General features: G+C 38.5%; 1 protein-coding gene across 3 annotated transcripts in view; it reads right to left on the bottom strand.

Moving 5' to 3' along the window:
- Positions 1-17,719, bottom strand: part of LOC124172875 (protein dissatisfaction-like) — a 67,453-nt gene extending 49,734 nt beyond the window's left edge. For 2 of the 3 annotated variants that reach the window (XM_046552379.1, XM_046552377.1), the window contains exons 1-2: positions 17,163-17,719; positions 11,862-14,480 (exon numbers count right to left, since the gene is read on the bottom strand). In XM_046552379.1, the coding sequence (XP_046408335.1) occupies positions 11,862-12,106 (245 nt within the window). In that variant the 5' untranslated portion in view covers positions 12,107-14,480; positions 17,163-17,719. The remainder of the gene's footprint in view (positions 1-11,861; positions 14,481-17,162) is intronic. The other variant, XM_046552378.1, reaches the window with a different exon arrangement.
- Between the last annotated feature and the right edge of the window lie 3,178 nt (positions 17,720-20,897).

Below are 20,897 nucleotides of genomic sequence, written 5' to 3' on the forward strand. Positions count from 1 at the left end.
GTATGACAAAGTTATGGAAGCAATTTTAGAATTATTACAGAAGCAAACTTCGAGTTAATATTTCATGGAAGCCTTCATTTTTGATGAATTTAAAAAGTCTGCAAATTTCACAAAGATGATTTCTGTGTGGTTGAAGAGGGGGTATCGCGCGTCGCAGAGCCTAACAGCAGAAGAGAGCCAATTTTTGAATCAATCAAATGAGTCCAAAATAATTTATTTCCTTCAATTTTTTGTTTTTTTTTTTCTTGCCACACTTTTTTTTTACTTCTCATGACATTAATTTTGCCATTATTAATTATAAACCCTTTTGCTGCTGTTCAATCTCCGAAAACCTTCTCCTCACATGTGGCGAAAAGGTTAAAATGCATTTCGTGGGCCCATGGAACAGGTACCTCTGGGATGGGTGTGGTGCACCCTCCGAAAGGCTGCTAATCCGCGACCCTATCCTCAAGGAGCTCACCCACGCAGGACCATCTCCTCGACCCTACCAGCATTTGGGGGGCCTACCTCCCGAAAAGTGACCGCTCTGACTTAATTTTGAAATTCAATCAACCAATCCGATCATCATAAAATGATTTTTTGCATCGCACAACTGACAATCAAGCAATCAGGTACATCTTTGAACCGTGTTTCTGCGATGAAAAATAACGATTTTGTTTAATTTGCTAAAAACGTGGCTGCGGACCACTGGAAAATGGCCATTTAAGCAAAGTTAACAAAGCCGTTATTTCTCATCGCAGAAACACGGTTCAAAGACCTGCTTGATTGGCAGGAGTGCGATGAAAACAATCATTTTTTGATGATTGGATTGATTGATTGATTTTCAAATTGCAGTCAGAACGGTCACTTTTTGGGAAGAGACCCCCGCTGGTAGGGTCGATGAGACAGTCCTGCGTGGCTGAGCTGGTCAAGGATTCTGAGTCCCGGATTAGCAACCTTTCGGCGGAAGTGCTGACCTCATGGCAGGGACGAAGGAAAAGTATGTCCACAGCAGTGAAAGGGTTAATTATGTATGACAAAGTTATGGAAGTAATTTTAGAATTATCACAGAAGCATATTTCGAGTTAATATTTCATGGAAGCCTTCATTTTTGATGAATTTAGAAAGTCTGCAACATTTCACGAAGATGATTTCTGTTGCATGCTTGAAAAGCTTTCTGTACGTTTAAAATTTCTTGTTAACAGGATTTATTTTCTGAAAAAAAGTTCGCATTCCTTTTTCATAGTATTCAGTTTGTTTGCTTGGTTTTCATCACGTGGACCAACAGTATCTAGAAAACTAGTTTTATAGTTTGAAAAGTCCGGCTAATAGCGATGAAAATAAAGCTATTTAGTATGTTTATGAGCTAGTTTCATAATTGAAGATAAGATTTCGATAATTAATCTGTGTTCAAGTAGTGAAAAAAAACAGGAAGCCGAAGAGCCAACAGTTGACGAAGAAGGAAAGAAATATTCAAATTTTAGAAGCGAAAGTATAGCAAGGTAATTATGGAAGTAACGAGCGTGATGCACCCGTTCCCAGCGGGCTTCCCCCGCTCTTTTCAATGCAGGTCCACAGAGGGGTAGGCGCGTTTCTAATTTTAAAATGTAGAAAAAAAGGCAGGATCTTATGTACAAATTTAATTGGAATGTTCATGTACAAACTGAGGTCAGAGGACCTCTTTAAACACAACATTGGAAGTATTTACACTATCCTCTGTTAATAATTGTTTAGCGTTTTCCTTAATATTTACAAAGATATTTTGAAAAGATCTTACCCTAGAGAATGCTACATGAGAGAATACAGGGTCAGGCAGGAATAAGCCAGCTCTTTGCAAAGTCTGACCCTGAGCCTTGTTAATGGTCATCACATAGGAAACCTTAATGGGAAATTGTCTGCGAGTCAAATTAAAAGCCATGGTGGGATCCGACGGCGTTAACTGTATTCTTGGGATGCGGACAATCTTGCCAGAATCGATTATTTTTTTTATCGATTATTACTATTTTATTTTATTTTTTAAAAACCAATTTTAGGAAACAATAGCAATTTTTAGGAAGTAAGATATGCCGTCGCATGATCTCTGATAAATTCTGTGCATTTTGGTACCTCATTTGTAGAGTTGGTCGTGTATAAGTTGAGAAAAAGGTGTCTATACAGTAGAAATAATATAGAGGGTTTTTTAAAGCAATCATTCATTAAAAATTTATTTTTTTAAAGGCCATTTCCATAACTTTCCAGAATACTTCAAATTTGTGAAATTCATTGCATACATAACAGTCATCTCCAGAGAGATTACGATCATTGGATGCGCAGAATAGTGATGGTAACTTGCAAGGAAAGGTTAACATTTCTATAATTTTCCAGAATACTTCTAATTTGTGGAATTCATTCCATATGTAACAGTCATCTCAAGAGAGATTACGACCATTAGATGCGCAGAATGGTGAGGGTGAATAGCAAGGTCACACACATAGCACATTTAAGCCGGTCTATGCTGTACCATGACAAGTAGACGAGTTAAGATCAGGAGGCAACGTTGCCAGCCCATGGTCAGAGATTAAAACAAAAGGCTGCTTAGAAGGTTATTGAAAGATAACAGATCCCTAGAGAGAGAAATATAACGAATAAGAAAGAGAACTTCCAAGATTTCCTGACTTTTTACCTCCTAATGACAAAATACTATGTATATGAAGGAACGCTTGTGGGTTGTACATGGCGGACAGCAATTACCCAATAATATACTTGCAGCCTCAAAATAAACTGTAAGGCCCCTTGCACACACACCGATTTTGGACGGCCGGTAAAATACCGGCCGATATTTTACTGGCGAAGTGATGCTTGCTCACACGACGGATTTTTACCGGTCAAACGTTAAGTGCTATATTTTTGAGCCGGCGCAGCCGATCCACAGTGACAATGGCCAGCAGCTAACCGGCATTTTGCCAGTGCTGGCGCGTGGTCGGTGTGTGTGCAAGCTCCAATGCTCTCCCATTGTTCACTATTGGAATGTGGACGGCCGATATTTTACCGGCCGTCCAAAATCGGTGTGTGTGCATTGGGCCTAAACCAATGAAATGCTTACGAGGTAGTGATGGACTTGGTTGATCATTCTCGTGATCCCAGTCACAAGTCACCATTCACTTGAGTGACTCTGTCATGACAGGCATGTCATGCACGAACGGGTTGTGATTGTGGAGAGTGGATAGCAATCAAGAACGAGTAGGCAATCACGGCCCTTTTGCCACTTATGACCCCCTGATCGCTTCCTTCATAATGGCGACTACATACATGTTACTCCTTATAAATCTTGTCATCCAAAACACCTTTAAAGCATACCGGGACTAGCCACCGTGATAAGTTATACGGGAGTCACCCGCAATGCACAATCGTGCGAAAGATCCATAGGAAAAAAATCATCCGCCTTGACCGGGATTCGAACCCAGATCCCCCAATTTCCGGTCGAGGGCTTTAGCCAGTTAAGCCACCGAGGCGTCATTCTTCCCTGTGGACATTTTCGGACGCTACCGGACTACGTGTTGCTGGCCTGCTGAGCATATGATGCCACAAGCAGTCCAAATCGTGCGCACAGCACCACAGCCGGAGAGCAGGCCTGGAAATAGAACACAAAGAGGTGTTCGCTCTTGACTAGTTTAAAGTATACCGGGACTAGCCGCGTTGGTAACTTTTACAGGAGTCACCCGCAATGCACAAACGTGCGAAAGATCCATAGGGAAAAAATCATCTGCCTTGACCGGGATTTGAACACAGATCCCCCGATTTCCAGTCGAGTGCTTTAGCCAGTTAGGCTACCGATGCGTCATTTTTCCCTGTGAATACCCTGTGGCTACTAAGGCGGATGATTTTTTCTCTGTGGCTCTTTCACATGACTGTGCATTGAGGGTGACTCCCGAATAAGTTATCACTGTGGCTAGTCCCGGTAATGCTTTAAACTAGTCAAGAGCGAACACCTCTTTGTCTTCTATGTCCGGGCCTGCTCTCCGGCTGTGGCGCTGTGCGCAGGATTTGGACTGCATGTGGCATCATTTGCTCAGCAGTCCAGCAACACCTCGTCCGGTAGTGTCCAAAAATATCCACAGGGAAGAATGACGCCTCGGTATCTTAACTGGCTAAAGCACTCGACCGGAAATCGGGGGATCCGGGTTCGAATCCCGGTCAAGGCGGATGATTTTTTCTCTGTGGTTCTTTCATCCAAAACACCTGATTATCTTTATAAAATGATTACACATGTCACCAGAGTGAAACTTGTAGAATAGTAAGAGCTAGAAGATGATTTCAAATTCCAAATTGCCGAACTACGGTGTACCATTTGTCAGCCTTAAACACTGTCATAAGAATATGGAATGAAATACCGGACGACATTGTTGACTGTAACACTGTAAATCAATTCAAAATGAAAATGTACGCTTATGTAATTGAAAAATATAATTGTAATTACAGTAACGCTATAAATCATTAATACTGTAAAATTTTATTTTCACTTTTTCTTTGTTGTTTTCACTGCTGAGTCTTATTTGTAAAATGTATTATGTTCCATAGGGCAAGGTCCTAGAACAATAAATATATTATTATTATTATAGTACTAAATAGAATCTATTATAAGTACAAAAGAACACAAGAGGTCCCTACAAGCGTTTCTCAGTCGACCCTACGTGAGTGGTGGGGGGTGATTCCGTCGTCAAGTTCACTGAGATGACCTAGATGATGGCGCAGCGCCAATTGTCCACCCTGGTGGCATAATGGGAACGAACTATGAAATTAGAAAAGACGTCCGATAATTTTCAGGCGTGTTGTTAGGGCAACGGCTCAAAGTAAATAAACAATCGGTGTCGTCCGCCAGGTCGTGTCGGTACCTTATTATCGCTACAAATACTCTCATATCGAGCCAAAAGTAGAGCCTTATTGTCTTTAAATTACTTCAAAAGCGGTCTGTACAAGTAGTACGGTCTGTAGTAAGTACGGAGCAAATATGATCATTGACGTCCGAACTTATGTTGCATCATCAAGGTTCGTCATTCGCTTTTACCTTCCATAGTTAAGTTTATTATGCGGCAAATAGCGGCATGAAAATATGCTTCCTAAAAATGGTTTGTGTGAGCTTGTCTCCCTTAATATGCATTACAACGTAGATTCTTTAATCAAAATGATTAGCAGATGAAATTTGGCCGCCATGTTATCGTAGGGTGGAGGGCTGGTTCGGTAACCCTACCTTAATTAGGGGCCGTTCAGGGCCGTATTCTTAGTTGACCCTACATATCCGTCCCTACATAACAAGAGGCCCCTACATGCGTTTCTTAGTAAACTCTACATTAGTGGTGGGGGGTGGTTCTGTCGTCAAGTTCTCAGAAATGACGTAGATGATGGCACAGCGCCAATTTTCCACTGTGGTTGCGTAATAAGACCTAACTATGGAACTAAAAAAAGACGTCCGATAATTTTCAGGTGTATTGTTAGGGCAACGGCTCAGGGTAAATAAACAAACCGTGTCGTCTGCCAGGAAGGGCCGTTTTAAGGTCATTGAAGGCCCTCCCCGACTTCATTTTTAATATTTTTCAAAAATGCACCCACACTTCTTTGCGATTTGAAATCTAAATGAACATACCGCATTGTTAATTGTTCTGTGCAGACTCTATGCAGTGATGATGTAGTAATTCCGGTGTTACATCATGCGCTTCGCATTCGTTGTTTATTGTTAATCGTGTGCTTCTTTTTTCTTCAAATTTTTTATAAAAGAGTTTTAAAGTAAGTTTCCTTTTCTAAACTCAAATTGATAAAAACGTATCTTCAGTCAACGACGGGACAAACACGACTATCCTCCCTGGCATTACTTTCAATTGAAAAGGATTTGATGAGGGAAATGACATTTGAGGACGCCATATGTGACTTTGCTAAGGCAAAGAGCCGAAGAGTTAACATACTGTAATTTACAGATCTACAGCACTGCAGCTTGACTTACTCAGGTGCACACGGTTATACATAGTTACTTTAGTACAAATATTATTAAATTGTACTTGCATTCTGAACTTGTTTTCACTTTATGTTCTGGCTTTTGCGGGCCCTCGAAAAGTCCGTAGGCACTAGGCACAGTGCCTACTGTGCCTAATTGATGAAGCAGCCCTGCCACCAGGTCATTTTGGTACATTAATTATTGCTACAAATATTTTCATATTGAGCCAAAAGTAGAATCATATTGTCTTTACATTACCGTATAAGTGCGTGTAAGAGGCGCACCTTTCTTCCCAGAGATTGCAGCCAAAAATGTGGGTGCGACTCTTACACAAACTTTTCATCATTCCCTCCTCCCCTTCACCGGTCACAAGTCCAATGCGAACTTAGTGGCCTTGATTTTCAGCGTGAGTCTGTCATCTGAAACCCAAGGTCAAAAACAAGTGGCAAGCAAGGGAGTTTCTCCCTTAGTGACGTATTTTTAAAATACTCTTGTTTGCTTTCCTTACTTGTAAGCATCATGCCATCACGTAGGTAGCTCAGAGGTGAACATGGAAAAGATCGCACAGAGTTTTACACCCCAGAGGGCACGCTAAATTTACTGCCATGAGTGGGCATCCCACGGCATTTATACTGCAAATAGTAATTGCATATCAAACGTAGAGAAACATGTAGTTTTGAAGGAAAATACCTGGTTAAAAGTCAACATCTGTCTTGCCGAGTAATTTCCATTACGCTAAGGACCTGATTTTTCAAAAATCATTTTCAGACGCTACTATGAGGTTTATTGCAATTAAAAATTATATTGGTGTCAAAACCTGCGGTTTAAAAAATTTAAACGAGTGTGCACATTGTTGGACTAACTGGTGGATAGAAGAAATCCGAAATGTTTATAAGTGAAGAGAGCTGAAGGAGAGGTCGAGGGGAAGGAGTGCACTCCCTCCATCTGTCAAGCAACGAGGCTACGAGCAAAGGAGCAAGGGAGGAACACGTCCGATCTTCCATGTGATGTCGTTGCCTTCAAAGCGAAGGGGCAGCAATGTGATATACGCAGTTTGCATTGACTGAGATTTCCAGTCCGTATCATCTTGTTTGAATGTGCTTATGCTTGAAAGTCATTTCTGACTGTTAGTTGTTAGTTTAACACGTTGCGTACCAGGGTATTTAAATACAGTGCAACCTCGATATAACGACACCCCACGGTGCACTAATAAACACTCGCTATAGCGAATTGTCGCTTTACCGGAGGTGGAGCAAATAATAGCCAATATACCTGTTACGAACACATATACAGGAACAGGAGTGGTGCGGCGACAGATAAACATCTATCCGATAAACGTAAGCATAAATCCAGACGAAAGGCAATGTTTTTTTGCATCACTAAATTTCCTTACTCAAATAACGACTAACTATTCAAACAATTTATAAGCGCCGCACTGAATAAAAATCATGCAAAGCATTGCTTCGTCAATCATTATGTTTATCGAACGACAGTTTACCACATAACTTTGAGACTGAGCACTCCATTTACTTCATTTCTAACAGATCGCTAGCAATTACAGAGGTTAAGGAGTCTTGATGAAAGTCTTCCGGCGGTGAAACCCTCGCTATGGCGAGAGCCAACACCGAAAGGGTCTCGTAAAAACGAATTTTTTAACACGCTTATTATAGGGTCAATTGACGGTGCATCGGCTATCTCTCGTTATAGCGGGGGTGTCGCTATAGCCCGTACTCGCTTTAACGAGGTTCCACTGTACCTAGGAATGCCGACATTGGAAATATGTGCCTATTAGGGCGTGATGCCTTTGGTTTAAACATGGTTAAAAAGCTAATGTTTAGAATATAACTTTACCCAATCAAACATTATGATGCATCAATTCATTATGAATAACAAACCACAACTGAAAACGTACTAACGAATACGTACTGTACGCTTTAAAATTTTTTAGGTTGACGCGCCCTAATGACGAGAATCTTCATCATCCGTCCGGAACGTTCGGGAAAAAAATGACGAGAATTCTCGCCATCCGTACGCAACCTGTTAAGGTTAGCGGCAATCTCATTAACTACATTGCCTCGATTGATTCTTCCGCTAAGTGTGCACTGCTGAGCAACACCCAGAAATCTCGCCGAATGGCTTCAGCGTTGACATGTCTTGACCTGACATGCTGATAAAAGAGAATTTTTTTATACATTGTAGCTACTGATGAGACGGATTAAATACAGCACTCATGAATCAAAGCAAAAATTGCTACAATGGATCCTCAAGAAGGCTAACAAAGAAAATTAAGGCAATCCTTTCAACAATCGAAAAGGTTGTGCTACCGTGTCTTGGTTCAAAAAGGTGATTTGCTCATGGATTTCCTGCTGCCGCTGACGACGTTAACACTAGAAATACCGGACTTGATATCCCTCCTAGAACTACCGAACGGAGTCATACTGACTCCTACCTCATCATTATATGTTTTTGCTGATTATTTCTGCTTTTATTTATTTTTGATACATTACTTAAGATAATCATATTTGTTTGATATGCGAAATTCGAAAGTATATCAGGCGATCGCGTATATCGCGAGGAGTCAAAATGACTCCACCGGTAGTTCTAGCATTAATGAAGCTGCTCACTGTGAAACATTACACCATTGTGGCTACAGTATGAATCAGTGTGAAACATTACGTCCATTCCCATTTAAAAAAAAAGAAGAGACATGCCGACTTCTGGAAGTGTTCTGATCCATGAAAGCACCCGTTATCTCAGCGCTGATGCAGCCCAACTGCTCCTTGAGCAATTTCAATGGGACATTTTCGATCACCCGCCGTACAATTCCAACTTAGTGCCATGTGACTTCCATCATTATGCTCAAATGAAGATATGGCTAGGAGGGAAGTGTTACCAAACGGGCGATGTGATTCAGGAAATAGGGGAAATTAATAGGAAGTCATTGGCGGCAACATCCTATGAAGAAGGTATGGTATAAGTTATCCACAGGCACGACCAATTCCTCAATCGCCGAGGTGATTATGTCGAAAGGACACCATAAGTTTGCTCAATACCTAGCACAGAAACAATTTTTAATGACTTTGTCTTCCGCTCATGACCAATTGTAGGTTGAAAAAAGAACATACCTTGAACGTCGTGTAACCAGATTTATAGCATTTGAACAGTTCAATAGAATGCCTAATGGAATAGTATCTTAGGATTACTGACTATGGATGATGATGAAACTCTTTTCTATTTTTTTAAAAACCTATTTTAAGCAGTGTATTCTTTTTAACCCAAATACAGCAGACTCCAGATTCTACGGCTGTGGTTTATCGGGGTTGCTAATTATCTGTGCATGATTTTCACTCTTGCTCCATTTTTCTGCGATATTTATAAAAAATAAAATCGGATGCAAAATAACCAGAATTACTGCATTTTAATGCTAGGATACACTGGGCATATTACTTCCGTTAGAATCCCCTTCGTAAAACGGAAGCAATCGTGCGCTAGCTACATTCACGGGAGCACCGAGTTCCAGATTTCCGAGCATCGCCGTGCGCAATCGCACTCAATGATCACAGATCTGCATGCCGGGCAACTTCTGCTAGATGCGGTATGGTGCCCAACCGTGTAGTTTCCGACGTATTTGCCGCATATTTACACTGAAATCTATGATATTTGTATTATATTATATTAGATGTATTTAAAAAAGAATATATTACAGGAGACTGCGATTATCCGGCTGCGGTATATCCATGTTGCAGATTATCGGTGCATGAATTTCACTCTCGATCAATATATTCCGCTGATGCACAAAGGTTAAGAAAAGACTTTGCAAATATATTTATTTTGTGAAACAGCTAAGTCTTTTCTTAACCTTTGTGCATCATGAAGGAGTTTCACCATGTTACGCCAACCACCATCACATTTAATTTATTCCGCGATCTTGATAAAAACTGAAAACTGACGCAAAATCATAGAAATTACTGCATTAATGCTAGGATACACCTGGATTATTATTTCCGTTACAATCCAACTCGTATAACGGAGGCGATGGCCCGCTAGCTACATTCACGGGAGCACCTTGTTCCTGTTTTCCGAGCCTCGCAGTGCGCGACCGCACTCCGTGTTCACGGATACACGTCCCGCAGCAGTTGCAACCCGGGCAACTTGTACAAGACGCAACTACGTGGCTTGGTGCCTGACAGTGTAGATTCCGACGTCGAGCAGTGGTTTAAAAGCATTCGTGCAAACCACTTTTCTGTATCCGTTATCACACAGCCACGGATGTGTGGTTTTCGAAACCATGTCGTACATGGAGCACTAATAATACGAGTACAACCATAATATGCCGCTAAAAAGATAGCAAACTGGCAAAGAAAGCTCTCATGGAGTCCAGGATGTACCCTAAAATAACAGAATAACTGCATAAATAATAATATATTGTTTTTTATGTACAAACAACTGTTGAAAACAATTTAAACTTTCATGAATGCATGTTGATTTTGACAAAAATCAGTAGTTATTAAGAAATTACATAAATAATTTGGGTACCTAGTATGTCCCCATGCCAGTGGTTAATAATAAAAAAAAATCAAAAGTTTAATTCGGGAAAAAATTTTAAGTGCATGGTTTTTATAAACCTTCAAAAATCGAGTTCCTATGCTTTTGGTACAGACAGACCAGCAACAATGCAAATGCGCCTACAACAGACTCCATTTTATCCAGCTCCAGCCTATGTGTGCTGAGGATTATCTGTGCATTATTTTCAATCTCTTTCAATGTTTAAGTGATCTTTAAAAAAGTAAAATCAGATGCAGAATCACCAGAATTACTTCATTTTAACCTTTTCCCTATAAAAATATGTGGCTTGACGTTTCTTGACCCGGGAGATGAAAGCAGCAAATTTTTTTCGGAAATAGGGTGGTTCCCTATTATTTTTTTATTGCCTAAATCGAAAGATTATTACTCCTGGAGTACGAATTTCACGCTTTTAGATTTTTAAATGAAGATATCTATTTTTTGCGATTAAATGAAAAGTGAAAATTTTCAAGCGCGCGAAAACGCAACGGCTAAGTATGAATGCTGGGAAAAACTCCGTGTGACGTCGTTCTGGTTCCCACTGCCGCAAGTGAGGTGACCTTGGGGCGAGGCTTTGAGCGCTGATACGACGCAGGATGCTAGTAGGTAGCAGAGTACCCTGCTAGCTGGTAGCGCTTGGCTTAAATAAGGATTATTAATACCTTATCAAACGAAGAAAACTTTCCGACCTTAGCCAGTTTTAATAGGTGATTATTAAGACATGTTTCCCTGAGCTCTGTGCCTCATGCATGCATTGGTAACCTCAGACGTTGTAAAACTCCTATCCTCTCTTATAGAAACTAGGTCCCGGTGACGTCACGTGGAGTGGAATCGCATGGGCGCCAATCTGGCCTTTTTCAAATGAGGATAAAATTGATGATTGCCATTCGTCTAAACCGGTATTTCTAAAACCAAATAATTTGTATATTATGAATACACTAATGATGGGTAAGGAATCGCAATCAATGCATTTCGTATTCTTTGATGAAGGAAACTACCCTATTGTTTACATAAAATTAAAATATTCCATTAATCAGATAAATTCCTGTTTGAATCCTTTAAATTTAGGAAATCACAATTACTCGTCGAAATCTTGGGTTTCCTGCTGCATAGGCGACCAAGTCAAACATTCCCACATTCATCGTTTAGTATTCCAGGTATTCGAAATTCGAGGTATTAGAGGAAGGATGGAATACGAAAGTGTCTCATAAGAAAGTTTTTGCGGTACAGCGGTTCACTCCGATTACTATATTATTACTTTGTCTCCCCATCATCAGCCAGGATAATATGGAGTGTGCTGTAAGGGAGAAAAATTGGTGGAGAGAATGGGTTTTCATACGGTGCTTTCTCTGACCTTAATAAGTCTCTCTTGTGCAAATGCTCAAGGCTGGATTGTGGAATGATTATCGGCTTGCTCTCGGGGATACTCTCTCGCCTGATGACCGGAACCACTTCCACCGACGGAACAATCTTCTCCTCGTCCTTCTTCTCGTCATCGTCGCCGTCATCCGGTCTCCTCCGATCCGTCTCCTCTTCTTCCTCCTTCTTCGGGGACACCTCAAACGCCTCCTCCCCCACTTCGTCAGCCTTCAGCACCATCTTCGTTCGCGGAACCAAACTAATGCACAAGTGCCCCAAACGTCGACGCAACACACTCGACCACACCTGTTCACCAGATCAGACGTTCATTTAACGTCTTCTCGAGACAACACAAAACATTCAGTATTTCACCCACCAAGATATTAACGGACATAAAAAAACTAGTGATATTGCACAATGTTTCCGTTATTCGCTGCGGGTCACGCTCTGATAATTCACCGCACTATAAAAAATAACCGGCAAAAACTGAACTGTGCTCAGGTTTTTCTACTAATAAACAGTTTTGCAGGCCGCTATACACTGTAAAATTCACACAAAGGATGATTTATGATGTAAAGTTGGCTATTATTTTCATATTTCACAGTTTCTCGAAGAGGAATATGCAGATATCTTGTTCCAAACTAACAAACAATTGACTCGCATACAATTTCCAGATTATTTGCATTTCTTTGAAAATATATGGAGATAATATTCACAATAAAGTAACAGATGAAGTAAAGAAAACTATAATTTGTGATATTTTAGAGTTCCCTGATGTGAAAAATAGATTACACCAAGTAAAAAACAGAGTTCCATAGGAAACTAAACCATAAATAGATATTTTGGATATTTGTTCACTGTTTTAGAGAAGCTACACAGGGGAAATTCTATTGAGGTTAATAAAAAGATTGAAATCGAGCTGTGATAGCAAATATATCAAAGTTTTCCTTTCTAGAAAATTGCTAAAATTAGGCTTGAGATATCCCATATATTGATAGCTCTCACAGTTACGATAGGAATGTAATGTGATTTGACTATTTTGCACGAAAGGTACTCAATCATCAACCTAGCCTCTAATATCAATTATTTGTCAAGTTCCTCTTCCAAAACCAGTCTGATTCCTTTAGCATATTTCAATGCAAAAAATAGTTCTCATTAGAAAATATAGCATTACAGTGTTGACATCTCCAATCTCCCAAATTTACATGAATATCATGGTGAAATAAAATATTGAGAGTAAAAAATATGCATCCACTATGCTGGTGGTTTCAGACCTATATTTGGCTGCTATTTTAGAACTCCCTCACGGTCTGAATACTAGACTAATATTCTTGAACCTTTCTTCCTGACTTGCAACATGAATGACTAGCTGATAACACTTCGATGAATGGGTCTAAAGATAGATTCTTTCGCAATGTCATACAAAAATAGAGTGCACGACAGAAATTTGCTTCTCACTTTTTTAATTATTAATCTTGAACGTATTTGACATCAAAAGAGCCAATTGTACGAATTATGGAACGATGATTCTTTTTCTTGCATTAAAAATTTAAATTGCTAGCGTAAAGCATTTAGTTAAAGCTCAACTTTTCAACTTGAAACTCGATTTTTAATTGCATTCAGTCATTTATTTTATAAAAAATTATTGTATTTTTTCATCACTCTCATCCAATTTGAAAGTGAATGACAGTTTAACACCACCTACTTACTTGACAAAATAACTTTGGTTCAAAAGAAAAGGTGAAAAGAAGCGTTTCCACACAAAATTACGTTAATTCTTGTAATTACTATTCCAATATCTGTGCTGTATAGCACGTGCAATTGAGCAAAAAACGTTGTACCAAACTTTGCGGCAAAAAATACTTCGGCCACTTCTTAGAAAAAAATATTGAGTACTCAACAAATCACTTGGTTCTATCGAGAAGCATTTACTTCTGAATCTTATTATCTCGGGCGATCAAGCAAATCTATTGCTGAAAATTAAGTAAGCTCATATAGCTAACCAAAATTTATAATCCTTGATATAAATTATTGACTTAGCATAAAATTATTGCACATTGAACTCAGGTACATAAAAAAAACTTGGGTATTACATAGTCATCCAAAAAGATATACATATATTTTTAGAATATTAATAAAATTACTCCAAAACAAAATTAAAAAGTCTACGCATTGAAAAGGTACTGCTAGAAATACTATAAAGCTTCAGTGACTAGTTTATTGCGGGAGGCAACGAGCAAGATTTTTATGCTTGAAACTGACCTCTTTATCACATTCTGAGTTACATAATCTGTAATTACAGCTCCTGTAGAGGCTAGTCATGTAAGGAATCTGACTACACAAAAGAGGTTATGGCATAAAATAGCTCTTTCACCAAGAAGAGAATATCAGATAAATATTCACAATCATATAATGAGTGTTCTCGTTGAACAGATCATTTCGTTGTTCCACGTGGGGGATAAAGCAATCCTAACTTATTATGGGATCGAAAATCAGTTTAAGTCATAGACTAATTTAAATGGTGTGCACCACATTGTATTCCATGTTGGTTGTTGCACAATATTATGCACACGAAACTGTATGTAATTCTATTCATACTCAGCGTGTGGAGCACCTAAAAAAGAAGAAGGCAACGAGGAATAAAAACATCTCTTGAATGATTTTTTAAAAAATCAGATACGCTCACTCGTGACCACAGGAAGTTTTTCACAGCTAAGAAGATGATTCAGTTTTACACGATAAGCTCTTTTAGTAACATTAAATGAAGATAATTGAATATGAAAATTATGTTTAGTGCAGGGAAAATTATGTTTAAGGCAGATAAATCTTTCTCGCTTTCCGAAACAGCATTAGCTGGATATCCCTCGGTTTTTGAAAAAAGAAAATAATTGTTGCTTCTTTTCTTTTTTTAACATTTTTTGCAGAATTTGTAGAACATGGGACGTGATTTACGATTTTTTACACCGACTAGTAATGATGACACAGGTAATACTTCTAAGCATTTGCAGAATTTGAAACACAAACGTATGTAATTTTAAATTGAACGCTGAGCTAAATACGCCAATAGAAAACGTAAGCAATTTTAATCTCGACTATTCCAATCGAGGCAAAAATGGCGATAACAACCTTCATCAGCTCGCAAATGCTCCTCTTCACTTAAATTTAGCCCCTGAGATGCAAGAAAAAATTCATTGAACAGTCAAACGGGCATTTTATTCTAATCCAAAGTCTTACGGGCAATGTTGTCATCAAAAATAGTTAAAATAAAATCCTTAAAAAAACACCGAATGACTCAACATCACAAAAAAAATTACAGACTTGGCGAAGTCTTGCAAGTTTTATATTATCTGGAGGTCTTAAAAATTAAGCGTAGGGGAAAATTTGAAACTCTTAAAAGTTTTCGTATCCCAAAAAAATTTCCACGCGGTTGGTAAGCAGTAAATTTTTCTCAGTGAGTCTTTTGAGCATTAAAATAAAAAAAAAACAATCAGCAATAGTCTTAAGACTTTGACTACAGCGGAGAGAGATAAGTAATGTTTCTCCTTATATCATTCATTTATTTTAAATTGCTATCCATTCCGCCAATATACCCTACCAAAACAGGGCTTTTCAAAGATAAGTACGCTTACATTCGGGGTGGTTGCTATGACGACAGCATGAATAAAACGCGGCGCATTGTATATCTCTCGTACCATAATATTCGGTTTCTTAATTAGATATCAAATACGTTGGATTTTGAAATAATATATGTTGAATGCAAAATTGTTCAGGGAGGTTAGAATATTGAATTAGAAGCATATTCGAAATCAAATACTGATCGGAAATATACGTAGACAATCGTTAGCGTAAAAATGTCAACTTTCATACGGCAGGAATAGTTCCATCTGATTGTGAGTCCTGCATACAATAACATTCAAAGTTACTTCGGTTTACTGCGTCGATATTTTAGGGAGAAAAATGTAACTCGATGCCTTAACGTTAGCTGACCATCCATTCCCGTCTCGTTAACTGGATAGAAATCCGGGCGTATACTTTTCGAAGTTCAATAGGTATAACCTGACTTTGAATAGCATATACTACAATAAATATGTTTACGTTAATACCTAGGGCTCTCATTCAATTAGCTATATGATAACATAATTGAGCTATAATAGTTATCCAAACGCAATCCATCCATTCTCAGCATCAACAAAGCAATTACGGCATTGATAAACATCGAGAGAATCCATGATTATTCGAATTGATTTACTGCCATTAAATTTATGAATGCACAGTAATATTAAAAATCTGATTGCTAAATGAACTCACAGATAAACAACGGGAAAGTTAGTCAGAAGATGCATAATTAGCCGGTTTTCTCTATTGCATCACAACCACGAGATATTAGCATTACGATAATGGAAAATATTATCTACAAAAACAGTTGCCATTCTCTCATTACTGAACCGCAGCACGAGATAGCCAGATAAGCATATTACATTGGGATATATTAAAACTAATTACATAATAATGCCAAGATTGCGTAAATTATGATGGTTGACTTTACTGTCGCGGTTTGATCTCGTAGAAAGCGAGACAATTTTAAGACGAAAAAGATAAGCTTCTGAAGAAATCGGACTTAAAAAAAGATATACAATATTGATTAACCTATAGAATGGTGAGAGAGCACATTGATTACTTAATCCCGTAAAATCTTGGAGTATTATAATAAAAATTTCGCATTGAAAAGAAGATACCATGCTAAAAATTTCTTCTCCGAACCTCATTAAACTAATTTAAAAGTCAACCAATAACGAAAATAAAGATAACATTTAGCAAAAAATGCTCTACAATAATGTTTCAACACATTAGGGCCACTTTAAATTTGAAAATGACGTAAAATATATTGTACCGAATGCATTATGGAATGATAAAATTTTTGAGAGATCCATTAAATTAACGTGATATACATACGGAAAGTAATTTAAAAACATGGCATGAAAAACTATCGCAAATGGCAAGCGTCAACTAAAAATCATCGTTCATCGGCACACAATTCACGGAAAAGTAAAATCCTACCAAATAAACAATGACGAAATTAAGTTTTACTATGACAACAGGTCAACAACAAAGCAACATCACGCGTAAACAGGAACTAAATTTGGGTTTTATAGAAGGAAAATTAATTAACACGCCTATACGAACACCTGTTTGTGTACTCGACACAAAATTAAATTCTAATACGTTGAGAGCTTAAATAAAGAATTTCTTTAACAACTTCCTGTGGTCACCGAAAAATTTGTCATCATGTACTCACCAGCTTAAAACTCGACAAATTGCACGACAAATCGATTAATTGGCACACTGAAGTAAGATCTTGGAATGAAATTCAAAGATAGGAGCAGAGGAGTGGTAAAAAGCTACCTAAGACGACACACGAACGTCTTACAAAGTCTCCGAAAGCATATTCAGTCACAAAACACTTTCCACAGAAGCATTTCAAGATTACTTCCACTACATTTGAAACAGAAACACTTCACAGCTCTTCAACATTCGGATGGTCTTCCATGGTGATTCAATTACACTTGATCAACTTTGTAAGAAAGCAACAAAATCGCCATCATTCATCGCTAACAGAGATGAATTCTTGAAAACGACGAGTTTTCGGCTTACCTTACACGATATCACAACACAGACAGAACAAACACTAAGCAGATTGGATTTGGCGACGAATACTGACGGTTTCTTGGAGACGAGTATGAACTTGAGACGTCTTTGCAAAACTTCGGAAGACAGGACCGAAAGAGCAGTCTTAGATTTTTTGAAATAATTGTTTTTTCTTCTCCAACCTACAGCGCACAAACACACTTCGCGACCGCTTCCCGCGCACTGCTGCGATCTGACGGTCAAAATGGGCATTTCCAGGAACCTTGAAAAGAGTGGGGGAAACACATGACGCACGAATACCGCAATGCGGAGCGACGAAACGAGAAAATCAATACGAATCGTAAGATGGCGGCCCATTCGAAGTGCTTCTTCTGCGTTACACCATTTAATATGTTTCCGAAACGCACAGGAAAATCATGGACAAGCATCATGAAGAAAAATATGTAGATTGAACAACCAGCAGCGTATATTTATGCCCGTAAATACGCATATAGCATCAGAGAAAGAAGTTAAATTTACCAATACGTTTCTCAGCGGCTGAAGCATTAGGACATATTGATTCATTACACGTTTACCTTACGTTAAGCGTGTCATATTTGGAAAAATAAAAACAATTTGATACTATCATTACTTAAAAAGTAACGAAAATAGTACCTACTCAAGAACCCGATAATTCTTTTTTTTAAAGAAATATAAAACACATGATCTGCGCAAAAATTTCAGCTTAAAATGGAGTATTAATTTTTATTCTCAGCAACAATTTCTCAATTATTTACAACCAATTTTCATTTCCGACATGAAATGTCACATGATGTAAAGGATGGAAATTTCTTTTGAGCTTAAAATGTTTACGATATTTAATGTAATAATACATGGGTGCTATGGGATACATTGGATTACGTAGAAAAAATCTGGCGCAAGCATCTGCATTAACACATTAATTACCCCAACCAAGCATTTTTAATTTCAAATCTGCGAATTTTTGTTTCGAACAAGCCTCCGTCTGCAAGTAAGATATAATATTTGCTCTTTACAGGAATATACAGTTTTGATTCGATAGAGGTTACATTATAAAGATCCACGACTTAAAGGATATTTTAATTTATAACCGTTAAAATGCGCCCGCGAAACACAAAATGTACTCTCTCCTTATAAATTTATAGGTGATATTGTTTAACGATGTACTTTTGATAAAGAGATTATTTAGCGTTTCCAACTTTTTCCCGGTTTTCCACATAAAAGAATAGATTTCAGAGAAACTTGTGTTTTTTGGAGACAAGAGCCAAATGTGATTTCAAATGTTTGTTTAACCTGAAATTTTGTGAAATTTCCCTCGAAATTATGCATGAAGTTTTCTGCTTTCATTGGCTGGATACCCTATCAGAAAGGACGTTAAAATATTTTCTTCGTCAAAATGAATAGATATGAGAGAAAACAGGGAAGTTTCCTTCATCAAAGAAAACGAAATGCATTGATTGCTATTCCTTACCCACCATTAGACTATTCTTAATATACAAATTATTTGGTTTTAGAAATCCCAGTTTAGACGAATGGCCACGGTCAATTTTAACCTCACTTGAAAAAGGCCAAATTGGCCCCCATGCAATGCCACTCCGCGTGACGTCACTGAGGACCTAGTTTCTATACGATTAAATAGGAGTTTCACATTGTCTGAGATTACTAATGCATGCATGAGGCACAGAGCTCAGGGAAACATCTCTTTATAATCACACATTAAAAATACCTAAGTTCGGAAAGTTTCCTTCGTTTGATAGGGGAATAATAATCCTTATTTAAGCCAAGCGTTACCTGCTAGCAGGGTACTCTGCTACCTACCAGCATCCTGCGCCCTATCAGCGCTGAAAGCCTCGCCCTAAGGTCACCTCACTTGCGGCAGCGGGTACCAGAATTACGTCACACGGAGTTTTCCCAGTATTCATACTTAGCCGTCGCGTTTTCGCGCGCTTTAAGTTTTTCACTTTCCGTTTAATAGCGAAAAATAGATATCGTCATTTAAAAATCTAAAAGCGTGAAATATGTACTCCAGGAGTAATAATCTTTCGATATAGGCAATAAAAAATAATAGGCAACCGCCCTATTGTGTTTTTTGGAGACAGAAGCCTGCTGTAATTTCAAACGTTTTTCCCAATTAATCATCCCTCGCAGAAGGTGTCCCATTCGTAGATTAAGTCACCTAAAATATCTTACTTAGTTATTTAAGTTATGTTGGAACCGTCAAAATCCCACATTTCCCAAAGCTTCCTCACCTGAAAACTTTAAGGCTGTCAAAAGGCAACGCACAAAACCTCTGTCACCAAAGCAACGCCACTCCGTCACCATGGCAACGTACACAATCCCGTCCGCTAACAATGCCGCGCGCCCGATCAACAGTCTCTTTTGGCGATGGCAACGCTGGGCGTTCTTTTGACACCTAGCCAGGATGAAGATTTTAAGAATGGACGCTTAATTATCTAATTGAGGGGACAGGCACCAAAACAGCGAGGACAGCACAGAGATAATAATACGTCTTTGAGAACACTTGAGAACAAAAGAGCGTCGGAAAGCGTTTGAAAACAAGGAAAAACAACTGAAAGCAGCCACTTGAAACAGTTCAAAAAGCCTTTATCATTAAAAAAAAGTGTTTTCGCTGTGCAACTGTTTTCCCACGCGCTCATGGAGATTTCCCGCATCATTTCGACACTTAACAGGCCTTTTTAATTCTTTCGCAAATTTGATTATTTCCCCAGCCTTTTGATACACTCATTTGCCTCGTGCACTTGAAGGATTTACGAGAACTGCTAAGCGAGATGAAAAGAGCGTACGTTTTTTCGTCACAGAATAATGAATCAATTAACATTTTAAAGAGCTTCCTTGCCGATTTCATAAGAGCAGAAAGAAATCAAAATTCGTACTTTTGCACAACGATTGCATTTACCCGACTGTGTCGGTATTTTTGTGTAATTTTCTCAAGGTAATAACAATTCATGTCATGGGAGTAAACTTGTAAAAAGCACTGAAATCAGGGACACTCAATTAACACTCTAAGAGCTTCCTTGCCGATTTTATAAGAGCAGAAAGAAATGAAATTCGTGCTTTTGCACAACGATTACATTTGCCCGACTGGTGTCGGCATTTTTGTGTCATTTTCTCAAGGTAATAATAATTCATTTCATGAGCGTAAACTTGTAAAAAGCACCAAAATCGGGGACGATTTAAAAGCGATTTTTTCAGAAACTTGATAACTTTATTTGCTGCATCACGTGGCTATAAAGATTGGTGCCTCTAAAACAATGCAACACTTTTAAAGCGTACAATATGTGTTCGTTAGTGCGTTTCAGTTGTTGTTCGTTATTCATCATGAATTGATGCACCATAACGTTTGATT

The sequence above is a fragment of the Ischnura elegans genome (assembly GCF_921293095.1).
Source record: "Ischnura elegans chromosome 13 unlocalized genomic scaffold, ioIscEleg1.1 SUPER_13_unloc_3, whole genome shotgun sequence".
Classification (NCBI taxonomy): Eukaryota; Metazoa; Arthropoda; class Insecta; order Odonata; family Coenagrionidae; genus Ischnura; species Ischnura elegans.